The sequence below is a fragment of the Conger conger genome, chromosome 3 (genome assembly GCF_963514075.1).
Source record: "Conger conger chromosome 3, fConCon1.1, whole genome shotgun sequence".
Classification (NCBI taxonomy): domain Eukaryota; kingdom Metazoa; phylum Chordata; class Actinopteri; order Anguilliformes; family Congridae; genus Conger; species Conger conger.
Window position 1 is genome coordinate 6,530,624 of NC_083762.1, and position 21,171 is coordinate 6,551,794.

At 51.8% G+C, this 21,171-nt stretch overlaps 1 protein-coding gene across 1 annotated transcript in view; it reads left to right on the plus strand.

Moving 5' to 3' along the window:
- Positions 1 to 21,171, plus strand: part of LOC133124235 (pyruvate carboxylase, mitochondrial-like) — a 205,226-nt gene that overhangs the window by 71,852 nt on the left and 112,203 nt on the right. Inside the window, 1 exon segment of the mRNA XM_061235242.1 lies at positions 11,082 to 11,244. Coding sequence (XP_061091226.1) covers positions 11,082 to 11,244 — 163 coding nt within the window.

The following is a 21,171-nucleotide window of genomic DNA, read 5'->3' on the forward strand; positions in this document are numbered from 1 at the left end:
TTATTTGTAAGGCCTGTCATTGAGCGACAGAGAGGAGGAGGAGGAGGCGAAGGAGGGAGGAGGAGGAGGAGGAGGAGGAGAGGGTGCTGGTGCGAGGAAGAGCAGGAAAGAGAGGAGGATGACGGATGGGGAGAGAAAGACAGCCAGTGTATGGGGGCTGAGAACAAAGAGTCGTTTTTTGATCATCCATCCTGCTTTGAAGAAGCGTTGTTTTTTTACACGTACATGAGCACAAGCATATACACACACATATACATAGAGGGTGAGAAAGAGAGAAAGAAAGAAAGAAAGAAAGAAAAGGAAATGACATTTTATCTATTGCTTATGGTTTATTTTATGCATAGTATCATATTTTTTATTGATTTGTTCCCCTGAATCCAAAATGTTGTCTCCCGCAATATGGTTGGTTATACAGTACTGCAAAGTGATACATTTTGACTGGAACGATATTCCCACTGTTTTGCCTCCATAATAGGTATTCTGTAAGTGAAGAACCGCTAAAAAGACGCCGGTGTATTAATTGCATTTCGGTCTAGTCAGCCTATTATATTGTGGCAGTAGCAGGAAAATATTTAGTTAACAAATCTATTTCATCTACAGAATGATTTCAGAACCCCCACCATGCCATTCAACGGCTCCCTCCAGGCAAATCCCATTACATGCGTTCACCATCGACGTTTGATGGTGCTGCCGGTCTTTCTCTGTGAAATCGTGGCATCACAGCTGCTGGGTAAATTGGCACTATGAATGGCAAAATTGACTTTTCAAATGTATTTCTCTACTACTATTTTAACAATCATTTACGTGATGTAGCATTTGAGTGATGGTAAATTGTAAAATGTTAGGCATTTATATAGCGCCTTTGTCCAAAGCGCTGTACAATTGATGCTTCTCATTCACCCATTCGCACACTCACACACTCACACACACACACACGCACACGCAAACGGCGATTGGCTGCCATGCAAGGCACCGACCAGCTCGTCAGGAGCCTTTTGGGGGTGAGGTTTCTGCTCAAGGACACTTCGACACACCCAGGGTTGGGGATCGAACCGGCAACCCTCCGACTGCCAGACGACCGCTCTAACCGCCTGAGCCAATGCCGCCCCTGATGCAATGTAATTATTCATATGGTTTAGTGTTATGTGTTATGACGTATGTTTTTTTGGCTGAATGGTGTGCACTGTATACACTGTAGGTTAAAAACTAACAAGAGAGAAGCGGGCGCCTCTGTATATAGATTAATAACCGCGAGAGAAAGAGTGTGGAAAGAAAGTATGAGTGAACGAGATTGAGTCTGCGAGAGAGAGAGAGAGAGGGAGAGAGAGATGAGGAGGGAGGGAGAAAAAGAGACTTGTACAAAGGGATGATTTCTGAGTTTCTGACCAAGTCCTGTGAAAAGTCATTTCTCCCAGAGGCTCACACTAATAATCTTATTCCGCCCAGTCATGGGGGTCACCCCCCCTCCCCCCCTCCCCACCCCCTGCTTTCCAGCGTGCTTTCAGCCCTGCTCTGCTTATTGAGTTCCTGACCCTCTGCTAACTTTCCCTATCTCTCTCCCTCCCTCTCTTTCCCTCTCCCTCTCCCTCTCTCACTCTCTCAAATTCAAATTCAAATACAAAATTTGCATTTGTAGATGCCAAAGCATGGAAAGGAACATGTTAAACAGATGAAAATAACACAGTAATATGATTACATATAAAAAACTGGATAATAATTAACACAATAATAATTATATATTTATATACACACACATATACATGCTCTCCCTCTCTCTTTCTCTGCAGAGACCCTGCGTTAGCATAGCCGGCCTTTCCTCCGCTCCTCCCATCGCCGTTCCCGATTAGACCGGGGGGCCTGCGATTGGCCGAGCCGAACCCCTGACGAACTAGCAGGCTGTTCTTTCCCGCGTGGCGGTAGACCGCAATCGACCGCGGGATCGTGGACATCAATGAGTCCTAATTGAAATTCAGAAACGGCTCGTTGGTCCGACACGGCGCGTGGATCAGGGGCCGGTCCGCGCGGTAAACGACGGCACTGAGGCGGCGCGGCCCCGGACGTTGACGGATCCCCGGACACGCGGCGGGAGGCCACGGGCTTCAGCGCCACTTCTCCGTGACTAACCGCTTTTATTCATCACGTCGATGGGGCGGCCTGTAGCGCCGTGGCTAAGGTGCGTGACCGGGACCCGGACCGGTCGGTGGTTCAAGCCCCGGTGTAACCGCGATAAGATACCCGCAGTGGGTGGGCCGTTGAGCAACCCCGCATTGCTCCCCTGCTCGTTCTAATCAACTGTAAGTCACTTTGGACAAAAGCGTCATCTAAATAACTTTTATTTACCTGATACACTTTTATTTACCTGATTAAACAAACGTGCACCTGGGTTGTTTTTTTTGCCAAATCTGGGATGCCGGCTGGCGTCTGTGAGCCTGGCAGGCCACACGCTCCGTGCTCCTGCTCTCTGCATCAGAGCAGTGGAGTTTATGGGCTCTGTGTGTGGCTGTTTTTAATTCAGCGGGCTTGGGTCTTGGTGACAGTCCATCCCACTGTCTGGAGCCCCACCACGCAGGGCTGTGTGCTGTTACAGACCCTCCGACAGAACCTCTGTGTACTCTTACCTACTGCACCCCCCAAAATGACCTCTGTGTACTGTTACAGACCCTCCGACAGAACCTCTGTGTACTGTTACCTACTGCACCCCCCAAAATGACCTCTGTGTACTGTTACAGACCCCCCAAAATGACCTCTGTGTACTGTTACAGACCCCCCAAAATGACCTCTGTGTACTGTTACAGACCCCCCAAAATGACCTCTGTGTACTGTTACAGACCCCCCAAAATGACCTCTGTTTACTGTTACAGACCCTCCAGTAGAGCTGCTCTGTGTACTGTTACAGACCCTCCAGTAGAGCTGCTCTGTGTACTGTTACAGACCCTCCAGTAGAGCTGCTCTGTGTACTGTTACAGACCCTCCAGTAGAGCTGCTCTGTGTACTGTTACAGACCCTCCTGTAGAGCTGCTCTGTGTACTGTTACAGACCCTCCTGTAGAGCTGCTCTGTGTACTGTTACAGACCCTCCAGTAGAGCTGCTCTGTGTACTGTTACAGACCCTCCAGTAGAGCTGCTCTGTGTACTGTTACAGACCCTCAAGTAGAGCTGCTCTGTGTACTGTTACAGACCCTCCAGTAGAGCTGGTCTGTGTACTGTTACAGACCCTCAGGCAGAGCCCCCTCCCCCGGTGTCTGGAGCCCCTTCTCTCCGGGCTGGGCTGTGTATTCTCACACACTCTCCCCCAGGCGGGGCCCCTTCTCTCCGGGCCGGGCTGTGTACTGCTACATACCCCCTGGCGGCGGGACCGCTGGCCTCATTTGACACCGACAGTCTGGTTTTGATACGAGGCCACACGCCCCTCCACACACACACACACACACACACGCGCACACACACACACGCGCACGTCTTCTTTAGCGGAGTGAGTCATCGCAGCAGTGCCCTCTTCTTTAAAAGATTTATCTCTCCTCGGTTTTTTTTCCCTCTCAGTCAGCAGTGTGCGCGTCTCCAGTTACCAGTGCCACCGTACGAGGAGTCCTGCAGCTGCAGGGAGCGTAGCGGCCATTTTACAGGCTCGAGGGCCGCCCGGTGTCACAGGAGAGCCGCCGCTGTTTAAAGGGAGAGGGTGGAGGCGCATCTTTCTCCGGTGAAAGGCGGCAGCTTGCGGGCCCCTGGGGTGTGGTTGTGGCCGGGATGTCTTCAGACTGCAGGGGCGGACGAGGGCTGTGAGTTAACGCTCCGGGCGGGACGGCCCTGCTGAAGCCCGGAGCAGGGCAGGGCAGACGCTGCGGGCGAGAGGGACACAGAGCCGGCGGGGTCAGAGGGGGCAACCAGGCCCCGTTTGTGGCCGGTGCTGGTGGTGGTGGGGGTTAATTCCAAGGGCCCTGACTGACAGGGGCCCTCGAGAAATATTATAATATTTTTTTTTTTTTGTATGGCGGCTTGTAGTGTAGTGGTTAAGGTACATGACTGGGACCCGCAAGGTCGGTCTAGCCACAATAAGATCCGCACAGCCATTGGGCCCTTGAGCAAGGCCCTTAACCCTGCATTGCTCCAGGAGAGGATTGTCTCCTGCTTAGTCTAATCAACTGTACGGCGCTCTGGATAAGAGCGTCTGCCAAAATGTACTGTAACATAGGGTTTCACATAGGGTCCCGAGTGTGGACGCCTCCCAAATACTCGAAAAATATGCCCTCCTCTCCTTCACCCGTCTCCTCCCCCCATCCCCAGTGTTCCTCTCGCGGGGCCCAAAATTCCTGGTGATGAGTCCCGCACAGAGCATTACTATGCAGATTCCCGGTAATGACTTTTAAGCCCCAGCGCTCCAGAGCAGCCTGTTCCGAAATGGAAGGCGGCAGAATCCACAGACCCCGCGGATACAGCTGTTACCCTCCGAGAGGAGGTGTGATTAGAATTCATGAGGATGTGTCCGACCGACGACGGATTCGGATGACCGGCTTAAACTTTCCAATTCCCTTCCCGAGTCATCTCCGCGGGAGGACGGCGGTGCCCCGAGGCGCCCCCCCCCGCCCCCCCCCCCCCCCCCCGGAGCGCCGTTACCGCCCGTGTTCCCGCCGCCCGCGCTCCTCCCGGTAATCCAGTCCACTTCAAACGGGGCCGCGGAGAACCCGAACCCAGATCCCGACGGCCTCGTACGCACGTCGCACGGGCTGGGCGCTTAACACTACTCCCTGCGTTTGGGTTTCTCCCACCAAGGCTCCGTGTTCACGCGTGCGGTAATTCCGCAGTGTAAATATTTATCCCTGTTTCAGTGAAGGCTAATTAAATTCTGATTCATAGCAATCTGCCAATAATTACCACTCAAGGGCTCACAATGGCAGGAAAGTAATGAATTCATAAAATCAGAAATTCACGCGATAGACAGACAGACAAGGTCATGAATTACCTTCACCTTCAAATATAATTTTCCAAAAAGTTTTTTTTTTCTCACATTGGGGCAATAAGCTGTATTTCACGGCATAGAGATTGTTTGCCAACTCGTTCTAAAATTAGAAGGCAGGCTAAATTGTGCTGAGACGGTAGCCGGGCTGTTCATTCTTCATCTTAAGCAGAGACGTTTGTCTCATTGTTTCATTGAATGAACAACAGAGAGCAAATGTTTTTCATTTTTATGGATTGCCTGGAATCTTTTTGCAGTGCTATCACATTTATATTCCAATGAGGAGCTGGACTTTTGTTCATTTGTAATGTGCTGTATCTCTGCTCAGCACTGTCTGTGCATGTGCATATTTACACTGTCAGTGGAGAAATGGATGACAGAGTTTATTTAGTTACGGCACGCAAAGCCACACTATATATTTAGTGGCTCACAAATTACTTCGGAAAAAAATATAGTTGTACCAGCTTTTTCCTCAGTCTTCATGTATGTTCTGTATATGTGGGATGGCCTGTAGCGTAGTGGTTGAGGTACACGACTGGGACACGCAAGGTCGGTGGTTCTAATCCCGGTGTAGCCACAGTAAGATCCACACAGCCGTTGGGCCCTTGAGCAAGGCCCCTAACCCTGCATTGCTCCAGGGGAGGATTGTCTCCTGCTTAGTCTAATCAACTGTATGTTGCTCTGGATAAGAGCGTCTGCCAAATGCCAATTACATTGCGTGCGTGCGTGAGTGTGTGTGTGTGTGTGTGTGTGTGTGTGTGTGTGAGTGTGTGAGTGTGTGTGAGTGTGTGAGTGTGTGAGTGTGTGTGAGTGTGTGTGAGTGTGTGAGTGTGTGAGTGTGTGTGTGTGTGTGTGAGTGTGTGTGTGTGTGTGTGTGTGTGTGTGTGTGTGTGTGTGTGTGTGTGTGTGTGTGAGTGTGTGTGTGTGTGTGTGTGTGTGTGTGTGTGTGTGTGTGTGTGAGTGTGAGTGTGTGTGAGTGTGTGTGACTGTGTGAGTGTGTGTGTGAGAGTGTGTGTGTGTGTGTGTGAGTGTGTGTGTGTGTGTGTGTGCGCGCGCGTGTGCGTGTGCGTGTGCGTGTGAGTGAGTGAATACAGATGGAACTCATCTTCACTTCACTCTCCGTGGCAGTCAAGTGCAGCGATGGTCTATGCGGTGGGCATTGTAGCAGTGCATTGTGGGGCATGGACCCTGAAATGCCCATTCATTCCTCATCTGTGTATCTGTGTATCTGTGTATCTGGGGAGCTGGGGATATGGGGGGTTGCGCTGGCCCAGCTATGATCTCATGTCTCGATATTTGCCTGAAATGTTTGCAGTTGTTGTAGCGTTTGTTTGATGACTTTTGTTTTGATCCAGAGCTTTTCTACTGGCAGAAATACTGTTGCTAATACTTTGTTAATACTTAAAGGTACAATAGGTCATTTCGTACTCAAGAGAGGAATTGCAGCAACAAACACGCTCAAACCACAACACTGTTTATCCAACCCGTTCTCTGTGAACGCGCTGACATTGAAACGCCATTGGCTGTGGCAATTCAAACCAATTTTCAACCAATGAGCTTGAATTAGTGTACAGCTGTACAATGTTTTGGTACAGAGTGACCCCCATCAACTGTATATTTTGAAACTATAAACACAGGCAGAGGGTGAGTCAACCTGTCAGTGAGCCTGTTTCAACGATAGGAAGGGATTTACAATGGTCTTGTAACAATGTTTTAACACAAAAATCTTACCTATTGTACCTTTAATTATATAATTAATATTGAATACTTTAATTACATTAATGGCATTTTGGCGTCCAGAGTGACGTACAGTTGATTAGACTCAGCAGGAGACAACCCTCCCCTGCAGCAATGCAGGGTTAAGGGCCTTGCTCAAGGGCCCAACGGCTGTGCGGATCTTACTGTGGCTACACCGGGATTAGAACCACCGACCTTGCGGGTCCCAGTCATGTGCCTTAACCACTGGCCGCCCCTAAATACTAATACTCGGATACTAACGTGGATAAACCCAAATTAATATCAGCCTTTCTAAGCTGTCATCATTATAGTCAACCTCTAATATCAGGTTTGAAGATTTCATTATAATTATAGATGTCCTTTGAGAGATTCATTTCAGTCAGTTTTAACAGCAATATTATTTTCTTGTAATTTGAGGATGGGCCTGTTTCCTGTATTTTCCGATGACCGGTTTGCTGTTCAGTCCCTGGTGTGAGGGCTTTTCGGATTTGTTATCTTATGCCTCCAGAAGTTTTCTGTGTGCTTATTATCAGAATTGACCTTTCAGTCACTTTAAATGTATTTCTCTGCTTTAAGCCATGATCCCCGAATGCCCCCGTACCTGCCATTGTACAGCCAGCTTGTTTTCCAGAAACTTCCGTAATCCGTATCAAAAATATTCCTCATTACACGGAAAAAGCCAGAAAACTGAAATACAATTTGAACACCAAGAAAGTAATCGCTTTAGCCTCCCATTGCGTGCAGATAGCAGAAAAACACAGACATGCAGCAAACGCAAGACCGCCAATACGACCAGGCCGCGAATACGACCGGATTGCCTATACGACCGGATCGCCTATACAACCAGATCGCCAATATGCCGCAGAACCCCCCCCCCCCACCCCGATGATCCAAATCCTGCCGTGCTGGGAGCGCTCCTCAAAGCTGCCTCTATGGATGCTTTCACACGCCGGCAATTTGAGGAGAGGAGCTAATCAGATAGCAAATTATACAATCTTTTTTTCTCACACTCCCTCCCTCCCTCCGCCCGACTTCTCTTCCCCTCCCCTCCCCCTCTCTCCTTTTCATCCTCCTCTAGTGGCCTAGACATTTTATATTCTGTACCATTCTATCTCTCCCTCTATCGCTCTCCTCTCTCTCTCTCATTCAACCTCTCTATCTCATCCTCCCTCTCTCCCTCTCTCTGTCTCTCTTCCCTCCCAAACAGGGAATTGGAAGAAATTAATTAAGGATAGAAGATTGAAGATGAGGGAGGCAGGGATATCTGTATATCTGTGCGAGTGTGTGCGCAGTTGCTTTTGTTTGCTACTCTTTATGCGTGTGTGTATGTGTGTGTGTGTTTGTTTGTACACTTGTGTGTGTAGTGTGTGGTCAAGGTCAGGTCTGTGTTTGTGTTCGACTTGCATGTATTTGTGTGAGTTGCGATGCATGTATTTGAGCATATGGGAGAGGTAGTAACAGCTTTATACTCCAGGTTAATGCATACACAAATGTAGCCACAGGCCTAACAGGTGTGTATATGTATTTGTATAGTACTGTAAGATGTAATGAATTATTGTGCTTGTGTGTGTTGAAATGTCTTTGTTTTTTATCTGTGGATTTTAAACTTCACAGACAGACTTTATTCCCTGCATTATTTATGTCCCAGACAAAAGTAAACATAACTCACATCCCTCTCTCTGTCTTTCTCTTTCTCTCTCTCTCTCTCTTTTTGTTCCTCTCTCTGTCTTTCTCTTTCTGTAATACATTAAAATACTTCCAGCCCTGCAGGCAGAGGCAGGAGCACACAGTCCCACACACATACACATTATTTTAAGTTATTTATTTAAAAGAGAATACATTTTACATAAAAAAATAATTTGGTCGCAGTGTGCCCGAGAGCTATTAAAAATTGTGTTTACGGGAAGCGCTCACCCACACATACATACACACACAGAGACACACACTCACAGGCGCACAGACACACACACACACACACACACACACTCACACACGCACACAAACAACAAACATGGGCGAATTTGCAAATTGTTTACTCAGAAAATGAGAATTGCTCTGTCTGCCTCATACAGAAAAATATACGGGTCCTTTTTCTTTTGCCTCCTTTCTCAGAGAATCTCCCGCTCGTGTTTCTGCATTCAGATAATAACTCTAGGCACTTTGCCATTTTCTCCCTTGACTTGCTAATGAAGAGAATTACCGTAAGCATACAAACACTTATAGTGATGCATTAGTGAATTTAATGTTTCATCAACACAATGGCCAGCGGCCCTTCCAAAGGAACTATTTTAGTAATCAACACTATGTTTAACCCTTTAAATATCCAGCGGGCGCAGTTCGAACGTCAGCGGGAACGGGTATAATGGCCGTGAGATGAAACAAAATGGCTCCCGACGCCTATTTCCCAGTCAGTTATGGCTCCCCGCGTTCTGCACTCTGTCTGCCTCTTAGCACAGTCTCGAGTCAACAAGTTTGATTTAACCTACTTCTCTGAACGCCGGCGCGCGCGTGTGTGTGCTGGCGCGCGCGTGCGTGTGTCTCCCTCGGCAACAGACTAAGCGCTTGTATGATGCTCCTCTCCCTCACACACCACTACCTCCGTCTCCGGGGATACTAATGTGCAATACTAATGCACTTTCTTTGTCGATGTTAATGGACGGTCCAAACCGGGCAGGGCCGTGTGCCGCATACCTTATTAACTCTCACCCTCGTCGCGGAGTCAGTGTGCCGTAAACGTCCAGTCACAATCCATACAGCATGCCATTCGCTTTCCGCTTTACTGCGCTCCGGTGCGCCGTTTCCAGCAAGGCCAGCCCACGCTGGAGGTGGAACTGTCTGTGGGTTGTGTCCTTAAGTGCAGAGCTAATTCAATTAGGTGTATTAATCCTCATTCAGCGTTTTGTCGATTTGATCCAGTGTCAATTCAGAGTTTTTGTTATATTAACAGCGCCGTCTCTTGTCACGCTGTGTGTTTATGTAGTCTGGGCAGAGCGTACAGTTCAGTGCCGTTCCCTGTTCTGTCAATATGGCGCAGTGTTCAGTTCAAGTGTGTCTGCAGTGCACTATTGATGCATGTTAACCGAGTCGTGCAGTCCCAGGAGCTGGAGAACTGTTTCTCTTCCATCTGTTTGCCTTATCTGTTTGATGCGTAGTTCTTTAATGCTGAAGAGAACGTGTGTCCTGTCAGACCCACACACCTCCGGTACGCCAAAAATTTAGCAGCTGTCGCCTCTCAAATCAAACAACTTTCTGTTCCCCCCCCCCGCCCCCCGCCCCATACCCCCCTGTCTGTGTTTACCCCCCCCCCCCCCCCCAATCCTGTACCACACTGTCTGCCTGGCACATGCAGTGAGCTTCACCGCCCCCTCTGAAGCTCTTGATTTTCCATGTCAGCTCAGTTTTCAAGGGGCTCTTTTGGCACAGTGTTGGCAAATGCAAGGATTAAAGACAACAACAACAGGAAACACCTTTACATAATTTAAATCTGCGGGGATACGCAGGCATACAAATATACACATATATGGTGGGGCGGCCTGTAGCGTAGTGGTTAAGGTACATGACTGGGATCCGCAAGGTCGGTGGTTCTAATCCCGGTGTAGCCACAATAAAATCCGCACAACCGTTGGGCCCTTGAGCAAGGCCCTTAACCCTGCATTGCTCCAAGGGAGGATTGTCTCCTGCTTAGTCTAATCAACTGTACATTGCTCTGGTGAAGAGCATCTGCCAAATGCCAATAATGTAATGTACACTGAGCACTTTATTAGGTATTTATAAGACTTATTGGTCTTCTGCTGCTGTAGCCTATCCACTTAAGAGTTATGATGCGTTGTGTTTTTCAGAGATGCTCTTCTGCATATCACTGTAATCTGGTTATTTGCATTACTGTCACCTTCCTGTCAGCTTTGACCAGTCTGGCCCTTCTGCACTGACCTCTCTCAGTAACAAGGTGTTTTTGCCCTGCTGCTCACTGGATATTTTTTTGGTTTTCGCACCATTCTCTGCAAACTCTGCAAAATCCCAGAAGATTAGCAGTTTCTGAGATACTCAAACCACCTTGTCTGGCACCAACAATCATTCCACATGAAGTCACTTAGATCACATGTCTTCCCCATTCTGACATTTGCTTGATTGTCCTATTTCATAATTGTGTAGTTAAGTTGCTTTTTTGTGTGGATGTTATTTCGTTTTTTCCCCCTATTCTGTGTGCATGTTCGTGTCAGTGGGTACTTGGATAATGTGAGCATATAGGTCTCATTTATTTTCCATGTTCTGTGCAATAAAGGAAACCTCTCTCTCCCTCCCTCTCTCTCTCTCTCTCTCTCCCTCTCTCTCTCCCTCTCTCTCTCTCTCTCCCTCCCTCCCTCTCCCTCTCTCTCTCTCTCCCCCTCTCTCAGTGTGGACCTGGTGCACGCCCAGGTGCGGGTGTGTGAGGGGCGGAGTCTGGAGGAGCTGGGTCTGAAGCAGGAGAACATCCGGATCAACGGCTGTGCCATCCAGTGCCGCGTCACCACGGAGGACCCCGCGCGCGGCTTCCAGCCCGACACGGGCCGCCTGGAGGTACTGAACCACCCTCTGACCCCAGCCCGTCCTGGGCCCCCTCTCTCTGACCCAGCCCGACACGGGCCGCCTGGAGGTACTGACCCGCCCGCTAACCCAGCCCGACACGGGCCGCCTGGAGGTACTGACCCCGCCCGCTAACCCAGCCCGACACGGGCCGCCTGGAGGTACTGACCCGCCCGCTAACCCAGCCCGTCCTGGGCCCCCCTCTCTCTGACCCCAGCCCGTCCTGGGCCCCCTCTCTCTGGCCCCGCCCAGTCCTGGGCCCCCTCTCTCTGGGTCTGTTCACCCCGCCCGGTCCTGGACCCCCTCTCTCTGGGTCTGTTCACCCCGCCCGGTCCTGGACCCCCTCTCTCTGGCCCTGTTCACCCCGCCCGGTCCTGGACCCCCTCTCTCTGGCCCTGTTCACCCCGCCCGGTCCTGGGCCCCCTCTCTCTGGGTCTGTTCACCCCGCCCGTCCTGGACCCCCTCTCTCTGGGTCTGTTCACCCCGCCCGGTCCTGGACCCCCCTCTCTCTGGGTCTGTTCACCCCGCCCGGTCCTGGACCCCCTCTCTCTGGCCCTGTTCACCCCGCCCGGTCCTGGGCCCCCTCTCTCTGGGTCTGTTCACCCCGCCCGTCCTGGACCCCCTCTCTCTGGGTCTGTTCACCCCGCCCGTCCTGGACCCCCTCTCTCTGGGTCTGTTCACCCCGCCCGTCCTGGACCCCCTCTCTCTGGGTCTGTTCACCCCGCCCGTCCTGGACCCCCTCTCTCTGGCCCCGCCCGGTTCTGGCCCCGCCCGCTCGGGTTCTGCTGGCCCCGCCCGCTCGCTCTGGTCCTGGTTACCTCTCTCCCAGCTCATTCCGTCTCTCAGAGCTCCTTCTCTTGGTCTCTTGCCTTCTTGACCGCGCTTTGGCTGGTCCCCGCCCGCCGGCTCAGTGAAGCCCGCCTGGTGTTCTGTCCGTTTTTTTACCCACAGATTGCCTGATCTTGGCTCCCGAAACCGCCCCCCCCTTGCCAATGCGGCGAGCTCATCCTCAGGAGCCCGAGACCAAACGGCTTTTAATGGGATGAGTAATGGAGTCAGTGCCGGGGAAAAAAAGACCACTTTTTAAATAGCGCAAAATGGCAGAAACGCCTGACGATAAAGGTGCAATATTGTGATGTTATTTTTAATGATGAATAATTATTAGTGTTAATCAGTCATTATTTCCGCCTCGCGCTGATCCGTTCTACAGGCAGAGTTAATATAGATATGACAGGCCATCTGCTGTCAACCCGCCCTCAGCTGGGAGCAGCGCTGGGCTGAGGCTACACTGCCGCGTCCTAAAATAAAGACTGTGGTCATGCCGCTGTCCATGACTGGAGCGCTTCCTTCTTCCCTGTTCTTTCAGTGCCCTATCCACTCTATATCTCCCTTACTTCCTCTATCCCTCTCTCCCCCCTCTCTCTCCCTCTGTATCTCCTTCTCTCCCTTCCTCCCTCTCTCCTTCTCTCCCCCCCTCTCTCTCCCTCTGTATCTCCTTCTCTTCCTCTATCCCGCTCTCCCCCTCTCTCTCTCTTTTTCCCTCTCTCTCCCTCCATCCCTCCCTCTCTCCCTCTCTCTCTTCCTTTCTCCCTCCCTCCCTCTCTCCCTTTCTCCCTCCCTCTCTCCCTCTCTCTCCCTCTGTCCTCCTCTCCCTCCCTCTCTTCCTCTCTCCCTCTCTCCTCCTCTCCCTCCCTCTCTCTCCCTCACTCCTCCTCTCCCTCTCTCTCTCCCTCTCTCCCAGTGCAGTCTGTGTCGTCTTGTATCTGGATCACGGGGGGTGGGGGGGGGGGGTGGGTGCCTTCGTCACCCTGTCGGCCGCCCCCCGGAGAGGGTCCCCGCGTTCCCGTCTGCCCTTTGAAGCGACTCCGGAGCCCTCTCACTCCCCCGCTCGCTCCTTGCGCCTCATTAGCATGAATTACATTTTCTCCTCTTTTCTGCATACATTACAAAAGTTTTGGCCAGGCGGTGTTAATACACTTTACACAAGAACAAATGATGTTTATTGAAGGGGAAAAAAATGTCCTTTCATGCTGTAAGACTACTTGCCACAAGACAAATAAGCTGGGAGATTTTTTTTGGGAAATGAGTCTGCCTCCGTGAGGAATGGTTGCTTAAGATCGGGCCCGCCCCCAGAAAGATTTAGGAGCTCGCTGCTGTTCCTCCGTCACCCCGCCCCGTCAATCCTGTCATGTATTTTTCATAGAACTCAGACCCACAACCAAAATACACGAAAACAATGAAATATGCATGGACGAAAAAACAGCATAAATAGAGGAAACCGATGAATTAGTCATGGTGGGCGTTATCTTTGGGGTTTCGGGGGCGGCCGAAGAGGTGCGCGCTGGGAAATGTAGTTTTTTTTCTTTACACGGTTATCGCGCGAGCGGAGATCGTGCAATCTGTGTGTGTGCGTGTGCGTGTGCGTGTGAGCGTGCGCGTGTCTGTGTGTGTATGTGTGTGTGTATGTGAGTGTGTGTATGTGTGTGTGTATGTGAGTGTGTTTGTGTATGTGTGTGTATGTGAGTGTGTGTGTGTGTGTGTGCGCGTGTGTGTGCGTGTGTGTGTGCGTGTGTGTGTGTGTGTATGTGTGTGTGTGTGTGTTTATGTGTGTGTGTGTGTGTATGTGTGTGTGTGTTCAGCGGAGGGGGGGTAACGAGGGAAGCAGGGAGATGGAGATGAAAGAGAGGAGATTGAGGGACAGTCTCCCGGAGCGATGGAGCGGTTGGTCCTGCGGAGGGAAGTTGATGGAGGGAAGGAGGAGGAGGAGGTGCGGGGGATAGATCTCTCACTGCCAGGGCCTAGATTGGGAAAACCTGGCCCTGATAGGGTTTCCATTACCCAGGGCACCAGGGAGAGCGCGGGAGAGCAAGCGCCGCGGACAGGCCAGATGGATGAAGTGAAGGGGCGGGCGGATAGAGACGGAGTGATGCATTATGGATGGATAGATGGATAGATCAATAGATAGACAGGCTCTCCGGCCTGTCCGATGGGGGGGTGGGGATAGAGACGGATCTGTCCCATCCCCGTCTCTCCGACAGGGCGACCCTCCGGCCGGCTGAGGGCTGTAGCAGCACGTCCGTTAGCAGGAGCAGAGCGCTCGAACATCAGAGAGGACCGGGGTGAGCAGACCGGGGTGCACACCTCTCCGCACCTCTCTGCACCTCTCCACACCTCTCCACACCCCTCTGCTCCCCTCCACACCTCTCCACACCTCTCTGCACCTCTCCACACCCCTCTGCTCCCCTCCACACCTCTCCACACCCCTCTGCTCCCCTCCACACCTCTCCACACCCCTCTGCTCCCCTCCACACCCCTCTGCTCCCCTCCACACCCCTCTGCTCCCCTCCACACCTCTCCACACCCCTCTGCTCCCCTCCACACCCCTCTGCTCCCCTCCACACCTCTCCACACCCCTCCGCTCCCCTCCACACCCCTCTGCTCCCCTCCACACCCCTCTGCTCCCCTCCACACCCCTCTGCTCCCCTCCACACCCCTCTGCTCCCCTCCACACCTCTCCACACCTCTCCACACCCCTCCACACCTCTCCACACCCCTCTGCTCCCCTCCACACCCCTCTGCTCCCCTCCACACCTCTCCACACCCCTCCACACCTCTCCACACCCCTCTGAACCTGTTCAGGAGCGGAGCGCTCGAACATCAGAGAGGACCGGGGGCGAGCAGTCAGCACCCCCCCGGACCCCTCCGCACCCCTCCACCCCTCAGGAGCAGGTTCAGAGACGCGGGTTTGCTTCTCGGTCGTAGCCGTGGTGATTCGAAACACGGCGAGGGGGGGGGTAATGGCGAACAGGTGGGGGGGGGGGGGGGGGGCGGTAATGTCGAACAGCTGCGGGGAGGTGGGAGGTGGCGCGGGGCGACTCCTCGTCCTGAACGGGAGATCTCCTCCTTCCCGGGGGAGCCGTCGGCAGACGTTAAAGAGTGCGGGGCGGGAGGGAGAGCCGGCGGGAGAGAGGCTGATGGTGTCGGGCGAGTTCTCTCTCCTCACAGTATGCATGCGCTACATGCGAGGGGCTTATAAATATGCAGACATGCTCTATCTGCGGCTCTGGAGATGGAGGGAGAGAGAGGGGGAGAGGAGAGGCGCTGGAGAGAGACGGGAGATGGTGGGGAAATGAAAATATCATCTGTCATAGTTTGCGGCCTCCTGTTCATTATTACTAATACCTATTTTCATCACGCTCAAAATAATGCAGACTGAAGTGAAAACAATCACCTCAACTGGGATTTTTTTTTATCGACAAAATATTTCATACAGGATATCAACGACATTCTTCAATTACTTTATTAATTTATATGTTAATTTTGTAAGTAATGCTTGAAATATTAGGGATTATGAAGTACAGAGACAGGCAAATAGACAGAAGGAAGCTTCAGTTTCAGCCTGGGTACCACAATCTTCTGGCCACACCTTTTCCTGTGTGTGGAATTTTCAAGTGTTAGCAGCTTAGCCGCCCAGCAGGAAGTGAGGGAGATTCAGAGAATGAGAGAACGAGAAAGATAGAGGGAGAGAGAGGGAGAAGGAGAGAGAGGGAGGGAGAGCGAGTGAGGGAGGGAGAATGAAAGAGAGATTGAGAGAACAAAAGAGAGAGAGATTGAGAGGGTGGGAGAGAGAGAGAGAGATTGAGAGGGAGAGGGTGGGAGAGAGAGAGAGAGAGGGAGAGAGAGAGAGAGAGAGAGGGAGGGGTGGTGTGTCACTTCCACACAGAGCGCGGTGCTTTACCTCATTAACATGCAAAGCATATGCTGCTGTGGAAGAGAGGGAGGGGGAGAGAGAGGGAGAGAGGGAGTGGAGGAGGATAGCAGAGAGGATGGCGGAGAGAGGGAGACACTGAATGTGCCAGAATTTGGGGGGAAAGACGGGGGAGGAGAGGAGAGAAGAGAAGAGCCGAGGCTCTGCTGCGACTGTGGAGAGGGGCAGGTGTGCCCATTAGCGTTAGCGTTAGCGCTAGCGTTAGCGTTAGCGCTACGCCCCACGGGCCCAGCTGCTACGACCGGTGTGGGCAGACGCCGCGTTCTTTATGCCGCCCTGCGACTTGTAGTACAACACTGCACTGTGAGAATACACACATGAATAATATATGGGGCAAAAAAGGGAAATGGATATGTTTTGTCGGAGGGGAGACTGTATTGCCTTATAAATATAGAGAGCGTGATTACGGAGCCGGGTGAGAAAGGCCCCGGCACATCCTCTTCACCCCGGTGCGTCACGGCAACGGCTCGCGGGCACGAGGAGCGAAAGCGCCCGGCGTTCCTCCCTCCCGTAACTCTGGCGCCGGTCCAGGCCCACGGCGGGCCCGGGAAATATCGGATGAGACGGTGAGACGGGGGGAGAGAGAGCAAGGTGAGCGGAGGTCGCCCGCTCAAAACCGGTTAAGTTGTAACATTTATACGTCTCGCCCCCCTGCCGCGTTGCCGGGGCGACGAGAGGAATGCCAATGTGGGATGAGGGTGGATATGCTCCGTGAATCCAGGGCTATATTTCTCCATTAGGGCCAAGAGCCTTTCGCTTTGGCAGATTTTTGTTTTTGCTCTTCTGAAACTTCTTCATAGGTGAATGCCCTAGACTCACTGAATTAGGCTGGGTGGCACTGTTTCTATAGTGACTCATCTGTGGCCTTTGCCTGCCTCCTGAAATTGTTTTAGCATTATTAATAGTAGTAGTTTTATTACTACTGTGCAATACCATAGAGAAGATGGGCAGGCTGTAGTCTTAGTGGTTAAGGTACACGTCTGGGACCTGGAAGACTGGTGGTTCAAGCCCCGTTGTAGCCGCGATAAGATCCTCTTTGGATAAAAGCATCAGCTAAATAACAAATTGTTATTATTACGTGAAACCTGCCCATTTTCGTACACAGTACTCACACAATCTGGCTGATGAAAATGAAAGTTGTTGGGACATGTCTTGCCATTTCCTTATCCTCCATGGCAAAACCATAAACAGTTTTATGTAAATTGGATTGTTGAATTGCAGCGGTTTTGATTGTGCAGTGTGATGTCGGGTCACACAAAAACAATTTCAAAAAACATCTCGTGGCAGGTATTCCACAGCAGTTTGTCACTGTAGCAGAAAGCACAAGCCAATCCGCGGTATTAGACACAGCTGAATCCAGTTGAGTATAAAGTGTACATTTCTCACTTTGATTGATGAAATGGCTGTAATCTCTCTGCCTTCGACTGCAGAGAAGCGGGCACTGTTTTTATGTAGCAGGGTTTTTTTTATTTTGTGTTTTGTTCATTTTATCAGTCAGATATGCTAATGTGAGCGGGAGATGTTGCCGGTGACAGCACGGGCGGCCCCCGTGACTCCGAAAAGCCCCGCTAACCGCTAACCGCCGTTTACGAATCGCAAAGCTCTCCGACAGGAACGGTATCAACTCTTGATTGCGGCAGGAAATATTGACAGTGATTTTTTTTTTTATAATCGCTCCTAATGGCTCGTAATTGGTCAAGGGAGGGGGAAAAAAAAAGAAAATAAAAGTGTAGCGGCGTGCAGGAATCGCTAGCGCGCGATAAAGCGGTTGCATCGATTAAGAGACGGAGCCCTGGGCCTCTCTCAGCCGTTTCCTTGACGGACTCCCACGCAGACTCCCCGGGCCGGCCTGTCAGGGGGGGGGTCCCGGCGAACGGGGGGGGCTTCTCCGCAGGTGCTCCTGCCTGCCGCTTCAAGTGGGCACGCTCACCGGTTCAACAGGCGAAGCGTCGTACAAACGGCTCTGAAAATCACTGTCTTCCCTTTCCTCCGTAATACTAAGTGTTGTAAGTGTTGTTAATTATGTTGGGGAGGGGGGGGGGGTAGATGAAGGGTATCTGTGTGTCAGCAGAATGCAGATGTAATTCCTTGCCTCCACAGGGAGGGTTAGCACGGCGTAGCACGAGCGACATTCGTATCCGTGGTGATTCCCGCCTTCGTGCACGGGGGGGCCCAAATCTCCGACGGGACATCTAATCACAGTAAGTTTGGGAGACCGTAAACACACTGCTATCCCTGTGACGCGGTAGAGAGACCGCGTAATAAAAGCCAGCCGTGTTTTTGTGCGCTTCCTGGCGTTTCTCTGGAAAGCGACACTGAAGCAGGCTCCGTTTCTGCTGCTGCGTTCGTCTGCCTCCATGACGCAAGGCGTCTCCCCTTGGCGCTGTGTACCTGCGCGTGTTGGGAGGGGGGGGCTCTCAGGCGTCCGACCAGCACAGGGTTAAAGCAATTTGCTGCAGAGGCAGACGGGTGAGATTCTATTGAACAAGGCCAGGGCACAGCTGGCTGCCCAGAACATACCCAATACACTGTGACCTGACATCCACATTCATCACATTCCCAATGAAAACCTGCTCCCAAAAAAACCACGACACCCCTCATCCGAGCATTCTGGGCTTCTGCTCCGCCCCCCCCCCCCCCCCCCCCCACTCCTCCAGCCTCCTCCCTGTAGCGCTGTTTCAGCGGGTGCTCAAGGACCCCGCGGTAATTAAGGATGTGAAAGCGCCATGAGACGCCGCCGAACACGCGCTGGCAGTTAGCATTGAGAAATGTGAGAAATAATTTACGAGTCCCTACAAGAGAGGGACGGAGATAAAGGGAGCGGGAGCGAAAGGGATTAGTCGAGGTCGCGTTATCTGCGCGGTATGGCAATACCCCCCTGACGCTGATCCCCGCGGCGATAAGTCTTGGGAAATGGAATCGGGACCGGCTAAAATTAAACCTGGCGGATAGGGAGATGGAGAGATTGAGCACGGCTTGTTTCCCCGTGCTTTTTACGCCGCGGTTTGGAGCCGTCGGGTTCTGTGAAGAGGTTACGGCCCTGGTGTCGTGGGTCTCTGACCTCTGACCCCCCGGTACACATTACTACGTGTTTTCAGGCGCTTGGCTGAGCCCTGGGGCGGTGATGATTCTGTACGCCTGGACACATAGGACGTCTAGGACTGCCTTTCCTTCACTGAGCTCCCCAATGCTGCGTCCACAGTCTGACAGAAACAGACTGTCAGACTGTGTGTGTGTGTGTGTGTTTGTGTGTGTGTGTGTGTGTGTGTACAGTGTGAGAGAAAAAAATATGATTGTGTGTGTGTCTGTGTGTGTGTATGCTTGTGTGTGAGTTTGTGTGAGTGCGTGTGCTTGTGTATGAGTGTGCGTGTGCTTGTGTGTGAGTGTGTGTGAGTGCGTGTGCTTGTGTGTGTGTGTGTGTGTTTATGTGTGTGCTTGTGTGTGTATGGTGTGTGTGTGTGTGTGTGTGTTTATGTGTGTGCTTGTGTGTGAGTGCGCGTGTGCTTGTGTGTGAGTGTGTGTGTTTATGTGTGTACTTGTGTGTGTTTATGTGTGTGCTTGTGTGTGAGTGTGCGTGTGTGTTTATGTATGTGTGTGTGTGCTTGTGTGTGTGTGCGCATGTGTTTGCGTGTGAGTGTGTGTGAGTGCGTGTGCTTGTGTGTGAGTGCGCGTGTGCTTGTGTGTGAGTGTGTGTGAGAAAGAGAGAGAGACAGAATGAGGGGGTGAGACAGAGTGCATAGCCGTGGAGCCGGGTGGTAATGTAAGTGTGTCGGCACAGCTGTAAAGGCACGTGAGAACATCCCCGATGCAGGGACGTCCCCACATTAATGCTGCATTATTCATGGCAGGCCGGCAGCATTTTGTTTTTTGAAAGCAGTGAAAGGCAGGTGGCGGGTGGGGGGGGTTGCGTGTGACGACCTCCATATTAATGCTCAACCCGCCTCAGTGTAGCTACCCTCTCCTCCTCATGCCCTCCCTGGGAGTCAGGCATCCTGGAGTCTCTCCCCCTATCTATTCACCTCCTCTCCCCCTATCTATTCACCCGCTCTCCACCATCTATTCACCCACTCTCCCCCTATCTATTCACCCACTCTCCCCCTATCTATTCACCCACTCTCCACCATCTATTCACCTCCTCTCCCCCTATCTATTCACCCGCTCTCCACCATCTATTCACCCACTCTCCCCCTATCTATTCACCCACTCTCCCCCTATCTATTCACCTCCTCTCCTTCTATCTATTCACCACTCTCCCCCTATCTATTCACCCACTCTCCACCATCTATTCACCTCCTCTCCCCCTATCTATTCACCCGCTCTCCACCATCTATTCACCCACTCTCCCCCTATCTATTCACCCACTCTCCCCCTATCTATTCACCTCCTCTCCTTCTATCTATTCACCACTCTCCCTATCTATTCACCCGCTCTCCCCCCTGTACATGCATGTGTCTCACCTGGCCTGAATCTGCCACATTCGAAGGCAAATTAAAATGGAGGAACGTCCCTCCTATGCAGTGTGTGTGTGTGTGTGTGTGTGTGTGTGTGTGTGTGTGCGTGCGCGTGCGCGTGCGCGTGTGTGTGTGGGCTTGATTACGGCACCTCGTCATCACTGGGGCTGGGGAAGGAGGATATCATTCTCTGTGTTCTTGCATATGTCTCTCTCTCTCTCCCTCTCCCTCTCCCTCTCCCTCTCTCTCTCTCTCTCTCTCTCTCCCTCTCCCTCTCCCTCTCTCTCTCTCTCTCTCCCTCTCTCTCTCTCTCCCTCTCCCTCTCCCTCTCTCTCTCTCCACTACAGTCTGAATGGCAGCCTGTCAGAATTGAGGAGCAGGGTCAAGGAGAGTGGGTGGGGGGTGCGGAGGGGAGGGTGGGATGGGGGGGAGAACAGGGGAACATGGGAAATGGAAGGCAAGAGGGGTGAGCGAAAAGGTGAAGAACGTGTCTGAGCTTGTTAGACAGTGTTCAGTAAATCTTCCGCGCTGGCTCCCCTTCCGAGCTCTGTCTTCATTCTGTCTCCCTCTGTCATTTCCCCCTTTCTCTCTCCCTCTTCTAATCCCTCTCTCATATAGTGTTCCAGTTTTGTCTCTGCTTCCCCTTATCATCCTTTTCTCTTTCTTTCTTTTTTCTCTCCCCCCTCTCCCTCTCTATCCCCC